The sequence below is a fragment of the Salmo salar genome, chromosome 21 (genome assembly GCF_965601325.2).
Source record: "Salmo salar chromosome 21, fSalSal1, whole genome shotgun sequence".
NCBI lineage: Eukaryota > Metazoa > Chordata > Actinopteri > Salmoniformes > Salmonidae > Salmo > Salmo salar.
The window spans coordinates 51,081,886-51,102,201 of NC_138311.1; the positions used below are offsets into that span (position 1 = coordinate 51,081,886).

Here is a 20,316-nt window from a genome sequence, read left to right on the forward strand (position 1 = left end):
ACAGCTGTGAAACAGAGACATGATGACCTAAGAAAGAGACAGAGGTTCCCGTCACCTGACCATGTTGGAGAAACTATCTAGGTATGGCACCGCACGACAGCTGTGCTGGTGGGGCCGCCATTCATCCATCAGGAGGGCAGTCAGCTTCCCCACCTGCCCCCATCTGCTCCGGCATGTCCTGCAAAACCCCCTGCCTAGAGAACACATAGGCATGTATAAGCCAATCATGTTGGCTCCCGAGTGGCTCAGTGGTCTAAAGCACTGCATCTCAGTCACTACAGACTTTGGTTTGATTCCAGGCTGTATCATAACCGGCTGTGATTGGGAGTCCCATAGGGCGGCGCGCAATTGGTCCAGCGTCTTCCGGGTTTGGCTGGGGTAGGCCGTCATCGTTAATAAGAATTTGTTCTTAACTGACTTGCCTAGTTAAATAAAGGTTACATAAAATGTATAAGCCAACAACAGATTTTATGCATAGAATGTTACTACCCACATAAACTACCCATTTTAACCATATCAATGGTATTTGAATGAGTTTTGTGCTTTGAGTGATATACTGACCAGGGCAAGGGAAATTAAAAACTCTCACATGTCCATAGTTTGGGAAACCCAGTTGCCTACAATGACACCCAAAATGTAAGGAGTACGTTTGCGTATCAGGGAAAATGTATGGAGTATAAAGTGTATTTTATCACTAGGAATGTAGTGAAGTAAAAGTAGTCAAAAATATAAATAGTAAGGTAAAGATACCCCCAAAAAACGACTTAAGTAGTACTTTAAAGTATTTTTACTTAAGTACTTTACACTACTGATTAAAACAATGATACTGTAGGAATAAAGCCGCAATCTCTTTCTAGAAAACGTAATGTCGTGCTCCTCATTACAACCAGTAGATGACAGTATTAACCTATTATCTGACCTACAACTGCGGAAGAAAAATATCTATTTGACCTGGTGAACCGGGTGTTGTTGATCAAGTTGTCAATTGACGAAATCGGCAATTCCCTCAGCTAAATTCGCCGGTTTCTGCAACAGACAAATACATTTAGACAATATACCATTAGCGTGACGCAACATTAACGTCCCGGTAGCAGACTTGCAGTTTTCCGATTTTGCTTCCAATATAAAAGTCTGCGGTAAAACGCTATTTGTATGTATAGTCATAGTCAATTATCTTACAAAAATTATAACTAAATCAGGGAAAAATCGATCCCAAAGATAATTACTACTTTATACAAGATAAAGAATATTATAAAGTGGATCACATTGAGAAATTACTACGTATTTAATATGTCATTGTATGTTAAGTACCTGACTGATGCTAAATTTAAAAGTGTTTCTTGGTTCTCACAGATCCTATCACGGTTTTAGTTCAATTCCAGTTTGCTCGAGATGTATTCCTGGATGATTATATGGCCTAGTGCATGGTGTAGGCAACTCCTGGTCCTGAAGTGCCACGGGCACTTACTGTTTTTGATATAACTGACCTGGAAGACCAGGTGTATTGAGTTTAATCACTGAACTGATCAATTAGCTCAGTTGGTCAGGTGTTTCACGTAGTTGGAACAAAATCCTTCAGTACCTCTGCGGCACTCCAGGAACAGGATTGGCTACCCCTGGCCTAGTAGCTTACAACCTCGTGTATCTTATCTTAGTAACACCCTCTAGTGTATCTTATCTTAGTAACACCGTCTAGTGTATCTTATCTTAGTCACACCCTCTAGTGGTTTACAGCCTCGGGTATCTTATCTTAGTCACACCCTCTAGTGTATCTTATCTTAGTAACACCCTCTAGTGTATCTTATCTTAGTAACACCCTCTAGTGTATCTTATCTTAGTAACACCCTCTAGTGTATCTTATCTTAAGATACACTAGACGGTGTTACTATCTTAGTCACACCCTCTAGTGTATCTTATCTTAGTAACACCCTCTAGTGTATCTTATCTTAGTAACACCTTCTAGTGTATCTTATCTTAGTAACACCGTCTAGTGTATCTTATCTTAGTCACACCCTCTAGTGTATCTTATCTTAGTCACACCCTCTAGTGTATCTTATCTTAGTAACACCTTCTAGTGTATCTTATCTTAGTAACACCTTCTAGTGTATCTTATCTTAGTAACACCGTCTAGTGTATCTTATCTTAGTCACACCCTCTAGTGTATCTTATCTTAGTAACACCCTCTAGTGTATCTTATCTTAATCACACCCTCTAGTGTATCTTATCTTAGTCACACCCTCTAGTGTATCTTATCTTAGTAACACCGTCTAGTGTATCTTATCTTAGTCACACCCTCTAGTGTATCTTATCTTAGTCACACCCTCTAGTGTATCTTATCTTAGTAACACCCTCTAGTGTATCTTATCTTAGTAACACCTTCTAGTGTATCTTATCTTAGTAACACCTTCTAGTGTATCTTATCTTAGTAACACCTTCTAGTGTATCTTATCTTAGTAACACCCTCTAGTGTATCTTATCTTAGTAACACCTTCTAGTGTATCTTATCTTAGTAACACCGTCTAGTGTATCTTATCTTAGTAACACCGTCTAGTGTATCTTATCTTAGTCACACCCTCTAGTGTATCTTATCTTAGTAACACCCTCTAGTGGTTTACAGCCTTGTGTATCTTATCTTAGTAACACCTTCTAGTGTATCTTATCTTAGTCACACCCTCTAGTGGTTTACAGCCTCGGGTATCTTATCTTAGTAACACCCTCTAGTGTATCTTATCTTAGTAACACCTTCTAGTGTATCTTATCTTAGTAACACCCTCTTGTGGTTTACAGCCTCGTGTATCTTATCTTAGTAACACCCTCTAGTGTATCTTATCTTAGTAACACCCTCTTGTGGTTTACAGCCTCGTGTATCTTATCTTAGTAACACCCTCTAGTGGCTTACAGCCTCGTGTATCTTATCTTAGTAACACCCTCTAGTGTATCTTATCTTAGTAACACCGTCTAGTGTATCTTATCTTAGTAACACCCTCTAGTGGTTTACAGCCTCGGATATCTTATCTTAGTAACACCCTCTAGTGTATCTTATCTTAGTAACACCCTCTAGTGGCTTACAGCCTCGGATATCTTATCTTAGTAACACCCTCTAGTGTATCTTATCTTAGTAACACCTTCTAGTGTATCTTATCTTAGTAACACCCTCTTGTGGTTTACAGCCTCGTGTATCTTATCTTAGTAACACCCTCTTGTGGTTTACAGCCTCGTGTATCTTATCTTAGTAACACCCTCTAGTGGCTTACAGCCTCGTGTATCTTATCTTAGTAACACCCTCTAGTGTATCTTATCTTAGTAACACCGTCTAGTGTATCTTATCTTAGTAACACCCTCTAGTGGTTTACAGCCTCGGATATCTTATCTTAGTAACACCCTCTAGTGTATCTTATCTTAGTAACACCCTCTAGTGGCTTACAGCCTCGGATATCTTATCTTAGTAACACCCTCTAGTGGCTTACAGCCTCTAGTGTATCTTATCTTAGTAACACCTTCTAGTGTATCTTATCTTAGTAACACCCTCTAGTGTATCTTATCTTAGTAACACCCTCTAGTGGTTTACAGCCTCGTGTATCTTATCCCAGGGTTTTCCTAAATCGGTCTTCTGTTCTACCTGATAATCAATTGTACACACCTGCTGTCCCTTGGTCTAAATCAGTCCCTCAACCAATTGTATTAGTTTGGGGACAGGTCGAAAGTCAAAACATTCCTGGACATTAGCTACCTTGCTGTTGCTAGATAATTTGTCTTGGGAGATCAACATTGGGTTGTTATTTTACCTGAAATATATATGGTCCTTTTTTCAAATAATGAACTAATTGATGGAAGCCACAATCTATCTGCAAATTAAAGCTTATATATCCCCTAAATTTAAAAAATAACTAAATAATAATGAACTCATCAAGTTTTGATTATTTGAATCAGCTGTGTAGTGCTAGGGCAAAAAACGAAACAGGCACCCTTTGGGGTCCACAGGACCAAGTTTGGAAAACACTGCCTAAGTTCCAGATCAACTAGCCCATGTCAGCTAACATTTTTTAGCTAGGTTTTTTTATCCCATAGATTTTGTTGTAATGTTTGAGTCACCCAAATATCACATGAATAAACAGACATGGCAAAATGTATAGAATTTCAAGAAAATGTGCTTTAAAATGGGAAACTTTTCTCTGCACCCCATGATGAAATGTGTAGAATTGCAGGAAATAAGCTAAATATAAGCTACATTTTATAAAAATGCAAGGTAGAGTAAAGCTTCTAAGTAATTTCATCCTAGCCATGTCCATTTTAACAAGCAAAGTCTGTGGGACATTGGTTACATAAAAGCCTGAATGTTGAGAGCTTTTTTGAATTCTTAAGATATGTTACATGTTCTGCTCTGTTGATCGGAACCAACAAGGTATTGGCCGATGCTTTCTGCAGAAATGTCCCTCATTTCTACTATCAGTTGTTTTGTAGTCTGGCCATGCACTGCTTGGGCATAACACATCCTGGAAAGGTTTACACTGTGAATGTAGAGCAGATCATTTGCTAAGCAACTTCCGGGTAGAATTTCCTGAACAAAATGTTCAACAATGTCCTTTTACACCACCGTAATGAAGTTGTTCTTGAACGATGGATTGTGAAAATGTAAATGATTTCAATGCTTAAAACTGAGAAATAGCCTTTGTGAAGTGAGAAGATGGTTTCCCTTGGTCAGCTGTAAGTATTATCTTATGGCTTTCAGAAAATATGTCAATACCCACGTAAACCATACAGTGAGGGAAAAAAGTATTTGATCCCCTGCTGATTTTATACGTTTGCCCACTGACAAAGAAATGATCAGTCTATAATTTTAATGGTAGGTTTATTTGAACAGTGAGAGACAGAATAACAACAAAAAAATCCAGAAAAACGCATGTCAAAAATGTTATAAATTGATTTGCATTTTAATGAGGGAAATAAGTATTTGACCCCTCTGCAAAACATGACTTAGTACTTGGTGGCTAAACCCTTGTTGGCAATCACAGAGGTCAGACGTTTCTTGTAGTTGGCCACCAGGTTTGCACACATCTCAGAAGGGATTTTGTCTCACTCCTCTTTGCAGATCTTCTCCAAGTCATTAAGGTTTCGAGGCTGACGTTTGGCAAGTCGAACCTTCAGCTCCCTCCACAGATTTTCTATGGGATTAAGGTCTGGAGACTGGCTAGGCCACTCCAGGACCTTAATGTGCTTCTTCTTGAGCCACTCCTTTGTTGCCTTGGCCGTGTGGTTTGGGTCATTGTCATGCTGGAATACCCATCCACGACCCATTTTCAATGCCCTGGCTGAGGGAAGGAGGTTCTCACCCTAGATTTGACGTTACATGGCCCCGTCCATCGTCCCTTTGATGCGGTGAAGTTGTCCTGTCCCCTTAGCAGAAAAACACCCCCAAAGCATAATGTTTCCACCTCCATGTTTGACGGTGGGGATGGTGTTCTTGGGGTCATAGGCAGCATTCCTCCTCCTCCAAACACGGCGAGTTGAGTTGATGCCAAAGAGCTCCATTTTGGTCTCATCTGACCACAACACTTTCACCCAGTTGTCCTCTGAATCATTCAGATGTTCATTGGCAAACTTCAGACGGGCATGTATGTATCCTTTTTTTATTTTTTTATTTCACCTTTATTTAACCAGGTAGGCAAGTTGAGAACAAGTTCTCATTTACAATTGCGACCTGGCCAAGATAAAGCTTTCTTGAGCAGGGGGACCTTGCGGGCGCTGCAGGATTTCAGTCCTTCACGGCGTAGAGTGTTACCAATTGTTTTCTTGGTGACTATGGTCCCAGCTGCCTTGAGATCATTGACAAGATCCTCCCGTGTAGTTCTGGGCTGATTCCTCACCATTCTCATGAACATTGCAACTCCACGAGGTGAGATCTTGCATGGAGCCCCAGGCCGAGGAAGATTGACAGTTCTTTTGTGTTTCTTCCATTTGCGAATAATCGCACTAACTGTTGTCACCTTCTCACCAAGCTGCTTGATGGTCTTGTAGCCCATTCCAGCCTTGTGTAGGTCTACAATCTTGTCCCTGACACCCTTGGAGAGCTCTTTGGTCTTGGCTATGGTGGAGAGTTTGGAATCTGATTGATTGAATGCTTCTGTGGACAGGTGTCTTTTATACAGGTAACAAGCTGAGATTAGGAGCACTCACTTTAAGAGTGTACTCCTAATCTCAGCTCGTTACCTGTATAAAAGACACATGGGAGCCAGAAATCTTTCTGATTGAGAGGGGGTTGAATACTTATTTCCCTCATTAAAATGCAAATCAATTTATAACATTTTTGACATGCGTTTTTCTGGATTTTTTAGTTGTTATTCTGTCTCTCACTGTTCAAATAAACCTACCATTAAAATTATAGACTGATCATTTCTTTGTCAGTGGGCAAACGTATAAAATCAGCAGGGGATCTATACTTTTTTCCCTCACTGTATACAGTGATTTGCATTCATTCAATCAATCAATCAATCAATCAATCAATCAATCAATCAATCAAATGTATTTATAAAGCCCGTCTTACATCAGCTGATGTCACAAAGTGCTGTACAGAAACCCAGCCTAAAACCCCAAACAGCAAGCAGTGGAGATGTAGAAGCACGGAATTGTGCTTCTACATTGTGGCCAATGGAATGGGTTGAGTAAAAGGCCAGCAACACTTCGTATAATTCAGAGCCACATGAAATGACACCATATATACATTATACAGACCCTATTGAGTATTCACAACAACACTTTTACTTTCCACCTAAAATAGTTTTTACTCTTTAAACTAATATGTATTTCATATACAGTGATTTGCATTGGGGGAATTTATTTGACCTTTAAAGCATGTTTTAAAACCCACATTTAATTAAAATGTCACTGAAATATTAACAAATATTAATCATTGTTAATGTTCGGACAATTATTTTTCATATATCATGAATAAATACAAGTTATTGACACTTTTCTGCTATTACGTGGGGAACTTTTATTTTGAAGATGTATGATATTCCGTGACCCGGAAGTACTTTGTTAGGGTTGTCGATGAGATTTTGATCAATATACCCAACAGCTTTATTAATTAGATATTGTTAGCCATGTCTCAAGACGGATTTCAAACTACAGTTATAAGGACCACGCACAATAACAACACGAGGTCTGTCATGCTACTAGCTAGATACATCTATGTGATGCTCGACGCTAGCTAGTACGCTAACCCTAGATAGATTCCTGGTATAATTGTTAATAGCAATGCCATACTGTGCTTCTCGCAACGTGTACTGTCATTGGTTGCCAAATAATACAACAAACACAGCTATACCATTGAATCTAATGCAGTGACACTAATGACTGTTCATCATGGCTTTTACGCAGCTCGAGTATTCAACAACCACAGGCACCGTGTCCTGGTAAAACACCCATACAAGTTCTACATGAATATGGAACAAAAATTGGTAACCTTCCCGTGTACGTGATGGAAAAGGCCGAAGGGGAGGCGCACCAACCCAGCTTCATCTTCAACGTTACAATAGGAGATATGTCCTGCACAGGTGAGTCATCTTGCAACGTAGATCGCTAGCCATGTACGTTACAGTACTTACAGTAGCTAGAGGATTAGGTCGGCTTGTATGAACAAGATGGGCTTCAGTTATATTGTCTGCCTCATTTTCAATACTTTGCATAATGTCATTCCGTTGTTGTATCCCAGGTCAAGGAGCCAGTAAAAAAGCCGCCAAACATCAGGCTGCTGAGTCTGCCCTGAACCTTCTGGAAATAGACCCTGGAACACCGTGAGTTAACATGGACGATATCTGACATGAGCATTTATGAAACCATTATGGCCACCAGTAACATTCACTTTTTACGTCTGATTTCCCCTACTGCAGCCTTCACATAAAGAAGGAGAGTAACGGCAACCCAGCGAAGCCTAACGACCAACCCAACTCAGTGGGCAAACTGCAGGTGATTGTGTTATTGCTCTTTTTGGAAGACAATAGGGCTGTGCACTGTTGTGTTGTCATCGAGTCCATTCAGGGTAACGGATGAAAAATAGTCCACATGATTATGAATAGATTGCTTGTTTTCACATCTTTGCTAATATGGATTCCTCCCCAAAGGAGCTGGCCCTGCAGCGGGGATGGCGCCTCCCTGAATACACTGTTTTCACAGAGGCAGGCCCACCTCACAAGAGAGAGTTCACTGTTACCTGCAGAATGGAGTCGCTCACAGAGACTGGTATAGTGATTCCACAGTTGTTCTTTATAATGGTTTATCATTGCATTGAAATAACATAGAGTTGTGTTTTTTTTTGGGGGGGGGGGGGGATTGGTGGATTATTTAAACACATTCTACCTTCGGGAAGTGTTCAATTGAGTCATTCATAGTGCTGCTGTATGTCATACCACTGATAGCAACGGGAAATTCCAAGAAGGTGGCTAAAAAGGCAGGTGCTGAGAAGATGTTGGCAAAACTTCAAAATGTGTCTGGTTGTCCTGAGATCACATGGGTATGAAGAATATTTCTTCTATTTGGCCTCTTCACAAAGAATGATGAAACATATATTTAGGACATTTTGTCATCTAGAATGTATGTAATGTGTATTGTTTGACCAACTCATTCCAGATCCCAAAGCCCGGTGTCCGATTGGAGAACTTGCGTAACTCCTCAGCAGAGAAGATGTCTCTCCTAAGAAGGAACCCACTCAGTATTCCCAACACAGACTACATCCAGATGATGCTGGAGCTGTCCCAAGAGCAGGGCTTTGAAGTCACATACTTTGACATTGGTGAGTAGAGTTCATCTCTTCATTTTACTGAAATCAACTCATAGATGTGAATTTTTGTCTGTTTATCAGAATGGCTAAACAGGGGCCTATTCCAGGTGTATTGTACAGTGTGTCTGTCGTTTGCTTGGCAGATGAGCTGACAGTGAACGGGCAGTACCAGTGCCTGGCAGAGCTGTCCACCTCACCCGTCACCGTATGCCACGGCACAGGCATCTCCTGCGGCAACGCACATAACGACGCCGCACACAACGCTCTCCAGTACATCAAGATCATGGCTTCCATCAAATGAGCGATCGTAGTTTAAGGAAAAACATATTTCATCTCAACTGAAAGGTGTCGCTATCCTCCATCTACCCCAGTGTTGTGTGGAATTGGTGAATATTGAAGGAAGTATCAATAGAAATCATGCCATTCAGACAAATCTACCTAGTTGATGTTTTTTTTTTTTTTACAGTGACAGGAAACACAGTTCATCACCTGTGGTGTCTGTCAGCCATTTTTAAATTACTTTAAGAAAAAGTGTTAAAGCTAATCCTGTGGAGTTTATGTTTTATGGAAAAACAAGGACAAGGGAATAGAATGGACACTAGTCTTGAAAGGCCTTGCTGCCAAAATGTTGACATGTTGAGAACAGTCTCCACCCTATCCCATTGTTGACATGTTGAGAACAGTCTCCACCCTATCCCATTGTTGACATGTTGAGAACAGTCTCCACCCTATCCCATTGTTGACATGCTGAGAACAGTCTCCATCCTATCCCATTGTTGACGTGTTGAGAACAGTCTCCACCCTATCCCATTGTTGACGTGTTGAGAACAGTCTCCACCCTATCCCATTGTTGACGTGTTGAGAACAGTCTCCACCCTATCCCATTGTTGACGTGTTGAGAACAGTCTCCACCCTATCCCATTGTTGACGTGTTGAGAACAGTCTCCACCCTATCCCATTGTTGAGAACAGTCTCCACCCTATCCCATTGTTGAGAACAGTCTCCACCCTATCCCATTGTTGACATGCTGAGAACAGTCTCCATCCTATCCCATTGTTGACATGTTGAGAACAGTCTCCACCCTATCCCATTGTTGACGTGTTGAGAACAGTCTCCACCCTATCCCATTGTTGAGAACAGTCTCCACCCTATCCCATTGTTGACGTGTTGAGAACAGTCTCCACCCTATCCCATTGTTGACGTGTTGAGAACAGTCTCCACCCTATCCCATTGTCGTTGTTTTTCTATACATGCAATAGTGTATTGAATGATAAATGTAAAACTATTTGCACTGAACAAAATTAGTGAGAGAACTTGTTTTGTCTCGTTTACTCATAAGCCTATGATAAAGGAATTTATCAATGAATTTGATGAAACACTAACGTAAATCTACCCCTCATTTTTCACATAGGGATATTTTCTAAATAATGAAGCAGATTGACAAAGGTCAGTTTGATAAATTAAGTAGGAACAAACTAAATATTCATTACACATTGGTATTTTGTTTGTACATTATATTTGGTTGATTTAATTGGTTATCATTCCTCTTTGCCAAGTCAAGATTCAATTACATTAGTGTGAAACACTTTTCCATAGTGTATATTAATGACATAGTCCATTATAACTTTTAGTTTGATTTTAGAGTGAAGTTTGAGCTTTGGTTAACACCATTATATTAGTTTCGTTTTTATTGCATTTGATTCCGTCAAACAGGACTTGTGTTTCATGTAACTACCACATGTCTTAACAGAGAACAAGACCAACAGCAGGTTTAGTTTAGTGTCAAAACAAAAACAACTGCTCAATTGGGCTCCAGAGTGGTGCAGCGGTCTAAGACACTGCATCTCAGTGCTAGAGGTGTCACTACAGACTCTGGTTCGATTCCAGGCTGTATCACAACCGGCCGTGATTGGGAGTCCCATAGAGCGGCGCGCTATTGGCCCAGCGTCGTCCGGGTTAGGCCATCATTGTAAATAAGAATGTGTTCTTAACTGACTTGCCTAGTTAAATAAAAATACAAATTTAATTAGAAAAAGTAACATTTGGCTTGTTTAGGTTGAATTGTGCTTACATCATATGAGATGATATAAATCTACGTCTAGACTATGAAAATATGTATTTCTTTTTGTGAAATAGATATTTAAGTTAAGGGTAGCAAGGTTGCATACTCGGAAACATGGGGACAACTCCTGTCTTAGACTTCAAGGCCGCCATTTTGTTGTCTTCTTCGCTCTACAAAGAGACAATAATTGGAATCTTGGCAGCTTTGGTGTTGATGACTAAGAAGGTAGTCACCCTGTTGTGATTGGTGACGTCATGCTTCTCAGTCTACCTGCAATGTAGCCTAGTTATGTCAGCTGTGTATGAAGTCATTTTGCTGTGTGTGTGTTTTGAAGGCTTTGAGTTTGTGCTGGTTGAAATGTTATGCTAATGACGGGATGATATTTGCTACCGGATTTCACCTTGTCCTGAGTTTCTGTCACAAAGCCTAGATTCGGTGGTTTAACCATATTTTGGTTTCCTTTATTAACAAGGTGTGTATTGTATGTAATGTTTTTGGTGGACTCATCCCAAACGTGTGCTGTGTACCTGACCACATTAATACACAACTATTACATGTGAAGTGGGACAGACATGTTAAATAAATCTACTTGACATTGATCTCATTCTAAATTTGACCCCTTTTTTTAAACAATCATGAAAAATATAAATATATTTAAAAAAAACATTTTTTTTTACCTCAGATTTGAACCAGTACTGTAGACTATATAGACTAGCCTGATTTGTAGGAGAGTGAACACTATTTTGGTTTCTGTGACTAATAATACAGTCTCTTGGTATGGGTCAACATGGCAGCAGCAGCACTGACGAAAAAACCCAAATAGCCCACAAAATATTCTTGCAATCCGGTGCAATAATTCCTTCACTTGTTGAGTCACTGGCAACCCAGTCCATTACTGCTATCTACTGTGCAGGAGACTCAGTGTGATGATATTACAATAACTACTCTAGTAGGTACTTAACATGAAACTACTATACCAGGGCTTTTCAACTCTTACCCTACGAGGTCTGGAGCCTGCTGGTTTTCTGTTCTACCTTATTAATTGCACACACCTGATGTCCCAGTTCTAAATCAGTCCCTGATTAGAGGGTACCAATGGGAAAAAAATGTAGTGGAACTGGCTTCGAGGTCCAGAGTTGAGTTTGAAGGTACTATACCAATCTTAGTAATGCTTGGCTGAAACTATTACACTAACCTTAGTAATGCTTGGCTCAAACTACTACACTAACCTCAGTAATGCTTGGCTCAAACTACTACACTAACCTCAGTAATGCTTGGCTGAAACTACTACACTAACCTCAGTAATGCTTGGCTGAAATTACTACACTAACCTCAGTAATTCTTGGCTGAAACTACTACACTAACCTCAGTAATGCTTGGCTCAAAGTACTACACTAACCTCAGTAATGCTTGGCTCAAACTACTACACTAACCTCAGTAATGCTTGGCTCAAACTACTACACTAACCTCAGTAATGCTTGGCTCAAACTACTACACCAACCTCAGTAATGCTTGGCTGAAACTACTACACCAACCTCAGTAATGCTTGGCTCAAACTACTACACTAACCTCAGTAATGCTTGGCTCAAACTACTACACTAACCTCAGTAATGCTTGGCTCAAACTACTACACTAACCTCAGTAATGCTTGGCTCAAACTACTACACTAACCTCAGTAATGCTTGGCTCAAACTACTACACTAACCTCAGTAATGCTAGGCTGAGTTTGGAAGATCAACACTCAAGGCAGCACAGTGTGTGACAGACTCCTCGGTTGTATTTATTTGTATTAGAACAAGCACTATGTAGCAGCAGTGTACAGTGGTCATGGAAAGATATGTACTTAGACAATTGCACTTAAGAAGGTACCCATTAGAAAATGGATTTAAAGAACTCTGCTGACACAGTGTGTAATGTTACATGTCAGTTCGAAACTCAAAAGAAAAAGCCCAAATAGAGGAAATAAAATCTTTCATAAGGCATTTGCAACATTCATTGGCAGGCTATGTCATTTAAACATGCAGATACATAAACATTGTAACCGATTAACTACTCAGGAAGTTTCATTGTTCAACTCTTCGTTATTTTCTACAAGGTCTCTCTCTCTCTCTCTGAAAACAATGTATTCATCTAGAACATCACAGAGTACATGATCCTCCTCAAATATCCTGATGAACTAAGTATTATGTTGAAGTTGATAGTAAAGTCTTTGCATCAGTCTAATCCAAAAGAGGAGACAGGAATATTCTGCTGTTTACATGTGTGAACTGGGCTGACAGTATGATACTGACAATAACAGTGATCACAAATGAGGGGTTGACTGCACAGAAAATTACAATTTCTAGACGATTTATGGGAAATGTCATTGTCCCCCGCCTACATCGTAACAAGATTTCAGACACATTCAGAACACTTCTATTCCCCAACATTATTTAGTACATAAGACAATGTGGGGAACAGTACTCAGTGGGGAAAGTGGTTGATTGGATTTGAAATGGTTTCCTTATCTGACTTGTATGGGGTTTCTTATCAATATTGTGTGCGAGGCGTTAATAAAATGTATTAAGGCACAGCGAGTGGAATTGACGCTGACAAACAAATCGATTTCTGAATACATGGCTACAATATGATACTGTAGTCATATCTATGGTTTTTCTGTCTAATCTGCAGTACTGGACAATACACACAAAATAGTTAGACTTTATAGTAGAATGTTTCCATTCTACATATTTCTAACGTAGAACCACTTTCCCTGTTTCAATCTCCGGCTTCACTAGACAAAACAATGAACAAATCAATATAATCCAAATGTACAATGTATTGTTACAGATTCTGTGGTAATCTAACACACTGAACCATTGTGTATGGACTGCTACATACAGTGACAAAGGGAAGGGGGACATCAAGTATACATTAAAGCTGTTTGGCAGTAATAATCTAAACCTTTTCAAATTGTATTGGTGCATGGTTAAGGACAACATCATAGCAGTAAATTCTAGGAACTGGACATTTGTTTAAAGGATAATCAAATATCATAATAGCTTTTTCTCTGTGTGGTAACTACATAATGAAAACACCATAACTAGAATGAGTTTATATTTTTCTATAATAAAAAAAACCCACTTGTCTTTGGCTTTAACATCAACATTCTGCCATGTTAAAGGATTTGCAAAAGCAAAAAAGTTCTGAAAGTTGTAAAATAACTTTGGCCCTTGGCCTCTTTACATAACATGGATTAATATGTACATGGGAATCAGTTAAGTATTTTCAAAGAACTGACAAGTAGGTATCCCTAGTGTTTCACAATACACTAGTTGTATAAGTGGGGGTATCCAGTCAGTCAGTCTGGTGTAGTTGTATAAGTGGGGGTATCCAGTCAGTCAGTCTGGTGTAGTTGTATAAGTGGGGGTATCCAGTCAGTCAGTCTGGTGTAGTTGTATAAGTGGGGGTATCCAGTCAGTCAGTCTGGTGTAGTTGTATAAGTGGGGGTATCCAGTCAGTCAGTCTGGTGTAGTTGTATAAGTGGGGGTATCCAGTCAGTCAGTCTGGTGTAGTTGTATAAGTGGGGGTATCCAGTCAGTCAGTCTGGTGTAGTTGTATAAGTGGGGTATCCAGTCAGTCAGTCTGGTGTAGTTCTATAAATAGGGGTAGCTAGTCAGTCTGGTATAGTTCTATAAATTGGGTAGGTAGTCAGTCTGGTGTAGATCTATAAATTGGGGTAGCTAGTCAGTCTGGTGTAGTTCTATAAATTGGGGTAGCTAGTCAGTCTGGTGCAGTTCTATAAATTGGGGTAGCTAGTCAGTCTGGTGTAGTTCTATAAATTGGGGTAGCTAGTCAGTCTGGTGCAGTTCTATAAATTGGGGTAGCTAGTCAGTCTGGTATAGTTCTATAAATTGGGGTAGCTAGTCAGTCTGGTGTAGTTCTATAAATTGGGGTAGCTAGTCAGTCTGGTATAGTTCTATAAATTGGGGTAGCTAGTCAGTCTGGTATAGTTCTATAAATTGGAGTAGCTAATCAGTCTGGTATAGTTGTGACACTAATGGTCATGTGGATCCCAGTAGAGGTCATGTGGTTCCCAGTAGAGGACACGTTGACCTCTATACTGCTACAGGACAGCAGGACTACTCCACTTTCACTACGCTTGTCATTACACTGAGGGGCTTTGTGGGAAAATAACGTGAGACCAGACTCACGTGAAAAGGAAACACACTAACGAGCCCACCAGCTCCCCCATTATACATAGAGACCGAATCAAAGATGAGTCGGTGTAACCATGTATCCAGACAAGTGACCCGGTTTTAAATAGATTCTTTAGAAGGGATGGGCACACGGCCAAACGTTCTGAGTAGGTATGTCTTCATATCACCATATCAGATGTCCTGGGTGTTGGCATGTCGATATAGTTCTACTGCAGGCAGGGATTCTCACTATAACACTCAGACAACAACACAGATCAATTGTATTACAGGAAATTAAAGAACATTAAAATTATATTAATACTTTTTTTTCTTTCTTCATCTATCAAAAATAGTTTGCGTGTGAGCTGAATAACAGAAAGCAGTATTGTCTATACATGTAAAAGTTAATTACAAGGAAGTATTGTCTGTAGCTTAAACAGTTGTGATGAGTGACGAGGGTGGTGTGCTGCATGAATGCTCGAAAAGGAAGTCGCTTCCCAGTGCTTATGTATCAGCTGTTGGGCCAGTCTCCCTCAACTAGCCAAACTGGAACTAAACGTCTCTGCTCAAGGGGTTTTGTCTTTGGGAGTTGCTGAGAAAACGTCTCGGCATACAGCAATGTCCTTCACCAATACCAGTGATTAAAACAAATGAAAGACATGTTCCGGAACTTTGGCGACTAATAAGTATTTTTTTAAACCTCTCGCTTTGGGCTGGATGTGTCAATAGCCACGTTTATACCTGTTAATAACATGCGCCCTTTGTCCTGCTCTTGTCCTCATTCTGATTGTGCCACATTTTTAGACAGGTGTAGATGAATAAAAGACGCATTGTGAACTGAGTTTGATCAGATCTTACAATTGTATACTGGCAAGATCAGGACCAGATCAGGACAAAGGACGCATGTAAGTGGCAGGTATAAACGGGGCTAATGTATTGTTCATACATGCATAATCTATGAGCAGAATTACGGTTTTACCTCAGACACAAAATCCCTAGTTTGAAAGTGACTGTTTTTCTGGAAGCTGAGCTGCACCATTTTCCCTACAATTCCCCCCTGTGGTCCAGCCCCCTAGAAATTCGAGTTCAACCAATGAGCTTCAACCATTTGAGTGACAGCTAACAAGAGGAACATCATGCACACACAGCAGAGAGAGAGACAGAGCAATGATGTGGTGCACAAATCTGCACATACAGTGGGGAGAACAAGTATTTGATACACTGCCGATTTTGCAGGTTTTCCTACTTACAAAGCATGTAGAGGTCTGTAATTTTTATCATAGGTACACTTCAACTGTGAGAGACGGAATCTAAAACAAAAATCCAGAAAATCACATTTTATGATTTTTAAGTAATTAATTTGCATTTTATTGCATGACATAAGTATTTGATACATCAGAAAAGCAGAACTTAATATTTGGTACAGAAACCTTTGTTTGCAATTACAGAGATCATACGTTTCCTGTAGTTTTTGACCAGGTTTGCACACACAGCAGCAAGGATTTTGGCCCACTCCTCCATACAGACCTTCTCCAGATCCTTCAGGTTTCGGGGCTGTCGCTGGGCAATACGGACTTTCAGCTCCCTCCAAAGATTTTCTATTGGGTTCAGGTCTGGAGATTGGCTAGGCCACTCCAGGACCTTGAGATGCTTCTTACGGAGCCACTCCTTAGTTGCGCTGGCTGTGTGTTTCGGGTCGTTGTCATGCTGGAAGACCCAGCCACGACCCATCTTCAATGCTCTTACTGAGGGAAGGAGGTTGTTGGCCAAGATCTCGCGATACATGGCCCCATCCATCCTCCCCTCAATACGGTGCAGTTGTCCTGTCCCCTTTGCAGAAAAGCATCCCCAAAGAATGATGTTTCCACCTCCATGCTTCATGGTTGGGATGGTGTTCTTGGGGTTGTACTCATCCTTCTTCCTCCAAACACGGTAAGTGGAGTTTAGACCAAAAATCTCTATTTTTGTCTCATCAGACCACATGACCTTCTCCCATTCCTCCCCTGGATCATCCAGATGGTCATTGACAAACTTCAGATGGGCCTGGACATGCGCTGGCTTGAGCAGGGGGACCTTGCGTGCGCTGCAGGATTTTAATCCATGATGGCGTAGTGTGTTACTAATGGTTTTCTTTGAGACTGTGGTCCCAGCTCTCTTCAGGTCATTGACCAGGTCCTGCCGTGTAGTTCTGGGCTGATCCCTCACCTTCTTCATGATCATTGATGCCCCACGAGGTGAGATCTTGCATGGAGCCCCAGACCGAGGGTGATTGACCGTCATCTTGAACTTCTTCCATTTTCTAATAATTGCGCCAACAGTTGTTGCCTTCTCACCAAGCTACTTGCCTATTGTCCTGTAGCCCATCCCAGCCTTGTGCAGGTCTACAATTTTATCCCTGATGTCCTTACACAGCTCTCTGGTCTTGGTCATTGTGGAGAGGTTGGAGTCTGTTTGATTGAGTGTGTGGACAGGTGTCTTTTATACAGGTAACGAGTTCAAACAGGTGCAGTTAATACAGGTAATGAGTGGAGAACAGGAGGGCTTCTTAAAGAAAAACTAACAGGTCTGTGAGATCCGGAATTCTTACTGATTGGTAGGTGATCAAATACTTATGTCATGCAATAAAATGCAAATTAATTACTTAAAAATCATACAATGTGATTTTCTGGATTTTTGTTTTACATTCCATCTCTCGCAGTTGAAGTGTACCTATGATACAAATTACAGACCTCTACATGCTTTGTAAGTAGGAAAACCTGCAATATCGGCAGTGTATCAAATACTTGTTCTCCCCACTGTATGTGATGTAGTACGCAATTTTCGGGGACCACTTTTTTGGCTCGTGAGTGCTACTTTCAGAACTACTAGCTAAAAACTATAGAAAAGTATCGGAGAATCTCTTTAACTTTCACAAACAATGTGTGACCCAATAGAGAATACAGCTATGATAGAGACTGAACTAATGCAAATGGCTAATTAAAAAAGAAATAAGAGCAATCTTCCAATATTGTATATTAGTTAAATCTTCACTCAATTCTATGACGTTGAAGATATTTTACAAAAACTTCAGACTTCTTTATCTTCTTTTTGTTTTTAAAACAAATAATGTTAGTCTATATAGGATATGCCAATGAAAGCTGCACTCTAAACATGCATGACACATACATTAGTAGGTAGTCAAAGGCCTAATCCAAACACTAGTCTAAATCAAACCGCTTTCAGAACAAACACTAGTCTAAATCAAACCGCTTTCAGAACAAACACTAGTCTAAATCAAACCGCTTTCAGAACAAACACTAGTCTAAATCAAACCGCTTTCAGAACAAACACTAGTCTAAATCAAACCGCTTTCAGAACAAACACTAGTCTAAATCAAACCGCTTTCAGAACAAACACTAGTCTAAATCAAACCGCTTTCAGAACAAACACTAGTCTAAATCAAACCGCTTTCAGAACAAACACTAGTCTAAATCAAACCGCTTTCAGAACAAACACTAGTCTAAATCAAACCGCTTTCAGAACAAACACTAGTCTAAATCAAACCGCTTTCAGAACAAACACTAGTCTAAATCAAACCGCTTTCAGAACAAACACTAGTCTAAATCAAACCGCTTTCAGAACAAACACTAGTCTAAATCAAACCGCTTTCAGAACAAACACTAGTCTAAATCAAACCGCTATCAGAACAAACACTAGTCTAAATCAAACCGCTTTCAGAACAAACACTAGTCTAAATCAAACCGCTTTCAGAACAAACACTAGTCTAAATCAAACCGCTTTCAGAACAAACACTAGTCTAAATCAAACCGCTTTCAGAACAAACACTAGTCTAAATCAAACCGCTTTCAGAACAAACACTAGTCTAAATCAAACCGCTTTCAGAACAAACACTAGTCTAAATCAAACCGCTTTCAGAACAAACACTAGTCTAAATCAAACCGCTTTCAGAACAAACACTAGTCTAAATCAAACCGCTTTCAGAACAAACACTAGTCTAAATCAAACCGCTTTCAGAACAAACACTAGTCTAAATCAAACCGCTTTCAGAACAAACACTAGTCTAAATCAAACCGCTTTCAGAACAAACACTAGTCTAAATCAAACCGCTTTCAGAACAAACACTAGTCTAAATCAAACCGCTTTCAGAACAAACACTAGTCTAAATCAAACCGCTTTCAGAACTCAAGTGGGTTTCACTAAAAGCTTTAAAATGTGTGGTGTGGATAGATGACTTTAAGGCAAGGACAAACACAAAACGACTTAGGATAGATCTACGTGGTAAGATTGTTGCCCTGACAACCCAGCCTCCGCACCAAGCTCAATGAGGGGGATCCAAGAGGATGCTTGGATGGGTGACTGGCCGGCTGAATAGGGCGACGGTAAGTCATCAACTCATCTCAGCTCTTGTATCCTTCCACACTGTCATTTTGTCAATGAGATATTCATTTGAAAACCTCATTGTGCATAGTTAAAAGCCTTTGACAGCGATGATGACATGGTGTGCATAGCGACCCATATGCTACCATAGATTAGGGTTTTCCATGTTGATGAAGCCGGGGGATTTGCGAAGCTCCCAGTAGGTGTTGTTAGTGACCCAGCGCTCCCTTTGATTGGCATCAACCACTTTCCTGGGACGAAAGAGACGGGCAATCAATGGTAGGGAGTTGAATGGAATGGATAATCATTAGTGACACAACTCAGCCACACAAGTAACAGTCAGAGGTATTTCTATCTATCTTGGGGAGACCTTCCAAACCTACCCCGTTTCCCCCACTAAGCTGGCCTGGGGAGACCTTCCCAACCTACCCCGTTTCCCCCACTAAGCTGGCCTGGGGAGACCTTCCCAACCTACCCCGTTTCCCCCACTAAGCTGGCCTGGGGAGACCTTCCCAACCTACCCCGTTTCCCCCACTAAGCTGGCCTGGTGGAGACTTTCCCAACCTACCCCGTTTCCCCCACTAAGCTGGCCTGGTGGAGACTTTCCCAACCTACCCCGTTTCCCCCACTAAGCTGGCCTGGTGGAGACTTTCCCAACCTACCCCGTTTCTCCCACTAAGCTGGCCTGGGGGAGATCTTCCCAACCTACCAACCATTTCCCCCACTAAGCTGGCCTGGGGAGACCTTCCCAACCTACCCCCCGTTTCCCCCACTAAGCTGGCCTGGGGAGACCTTCCCAATCTACCCCGTTTCCCCCACTAAGCTGGCCTGGGGAGACCTTCCCAACCTACCCCCCGTTTCCCCCACTAAGCTGGCCTGGGGAAACCTTCCCAACCTACCCCGTTTCTCCCACTAAGCTGGCC

At 40.8% G+C, this 20,316-nt stretch overlaps 2 protein-coding genes across 5 annotated transcripts in view; one reads left to right on the forward strand and one right to left on the reverse strand.

Annotated features, from left to right (window-relative positions):
- The first annotated feature begins 7,017 nt into the window (after positions 1-7,017).
- LOC106582463 (interferon-inducible double-stranded RNA-dependent protein kinase activator A homolog) lies at positions 7,018-11,437 on the forward strand. Its single transcript, XM_014165605.3, has 8 exons — positions 7,018-7,159; positions 7,378-7,553; positions 7,712-7,793; positions 7,890-7,965; positions 8,121-8,238; positions 8,415-8,509; positions 8,626-8,788; positions 8,920-11,437. Exons 1-8 carry the CDS (start codon positions 7,101-7,103, stop codon positions 9,075-9,077), a joined length of 927 nt encoding a protein of 308 aa, XP_014021080.1. The 5' UTR covers positions 7,018-7,100; the 3' UTR covers positions 9,078-11,437.
- Positions 11,438-12,593: 1,156 nt separating this feature from the next.
- Positions 12,594-20,316, reverse strand: part of LOC106582464 (oxysterol-binding protein-related protein 6) — a 94,227-nt gene continuing 86,504 nt past the window's right edge. For all 4 annotated transcript variants that reach the window (XM_045704866.2, XM_045704869.2, XM_045704868.2 and 1 more), the window contains one exon: positions 12,594-19,644. In XM_045704866.2, coding sequence (XP_045560822.1) covers positions 19,536-19,644 — 109 coding nt within the window. In that variant the 3' untranslated portion in view covers positions 12,594-19,535. The remainder of the gene's footprint in view (positions 19,645-20,316) is intronic.

Coding starts and splice junctions, on each gene's coding strand:
- LOC106582463 (XM_014165605.3), top strand. CDS start 7,101: ATGTCTCAAGACGGATTTCAAACTACAGTTATAAGGACCACGCACAAT. Junction 7,794..7,889: donor GAAATAGACCCTGGAACACC/GTGAGTTAACAT, acceptor CCCCTACTGCAG/CCTTCACATAAAGAAGGAGA. Junction 8,510..8,625: donor GTTGTCCTGAGATCACATGG/GTATGAAGAATA, acceptor AACTCATTCCAG/ATCCCAAAGCCCGGTGTCCG.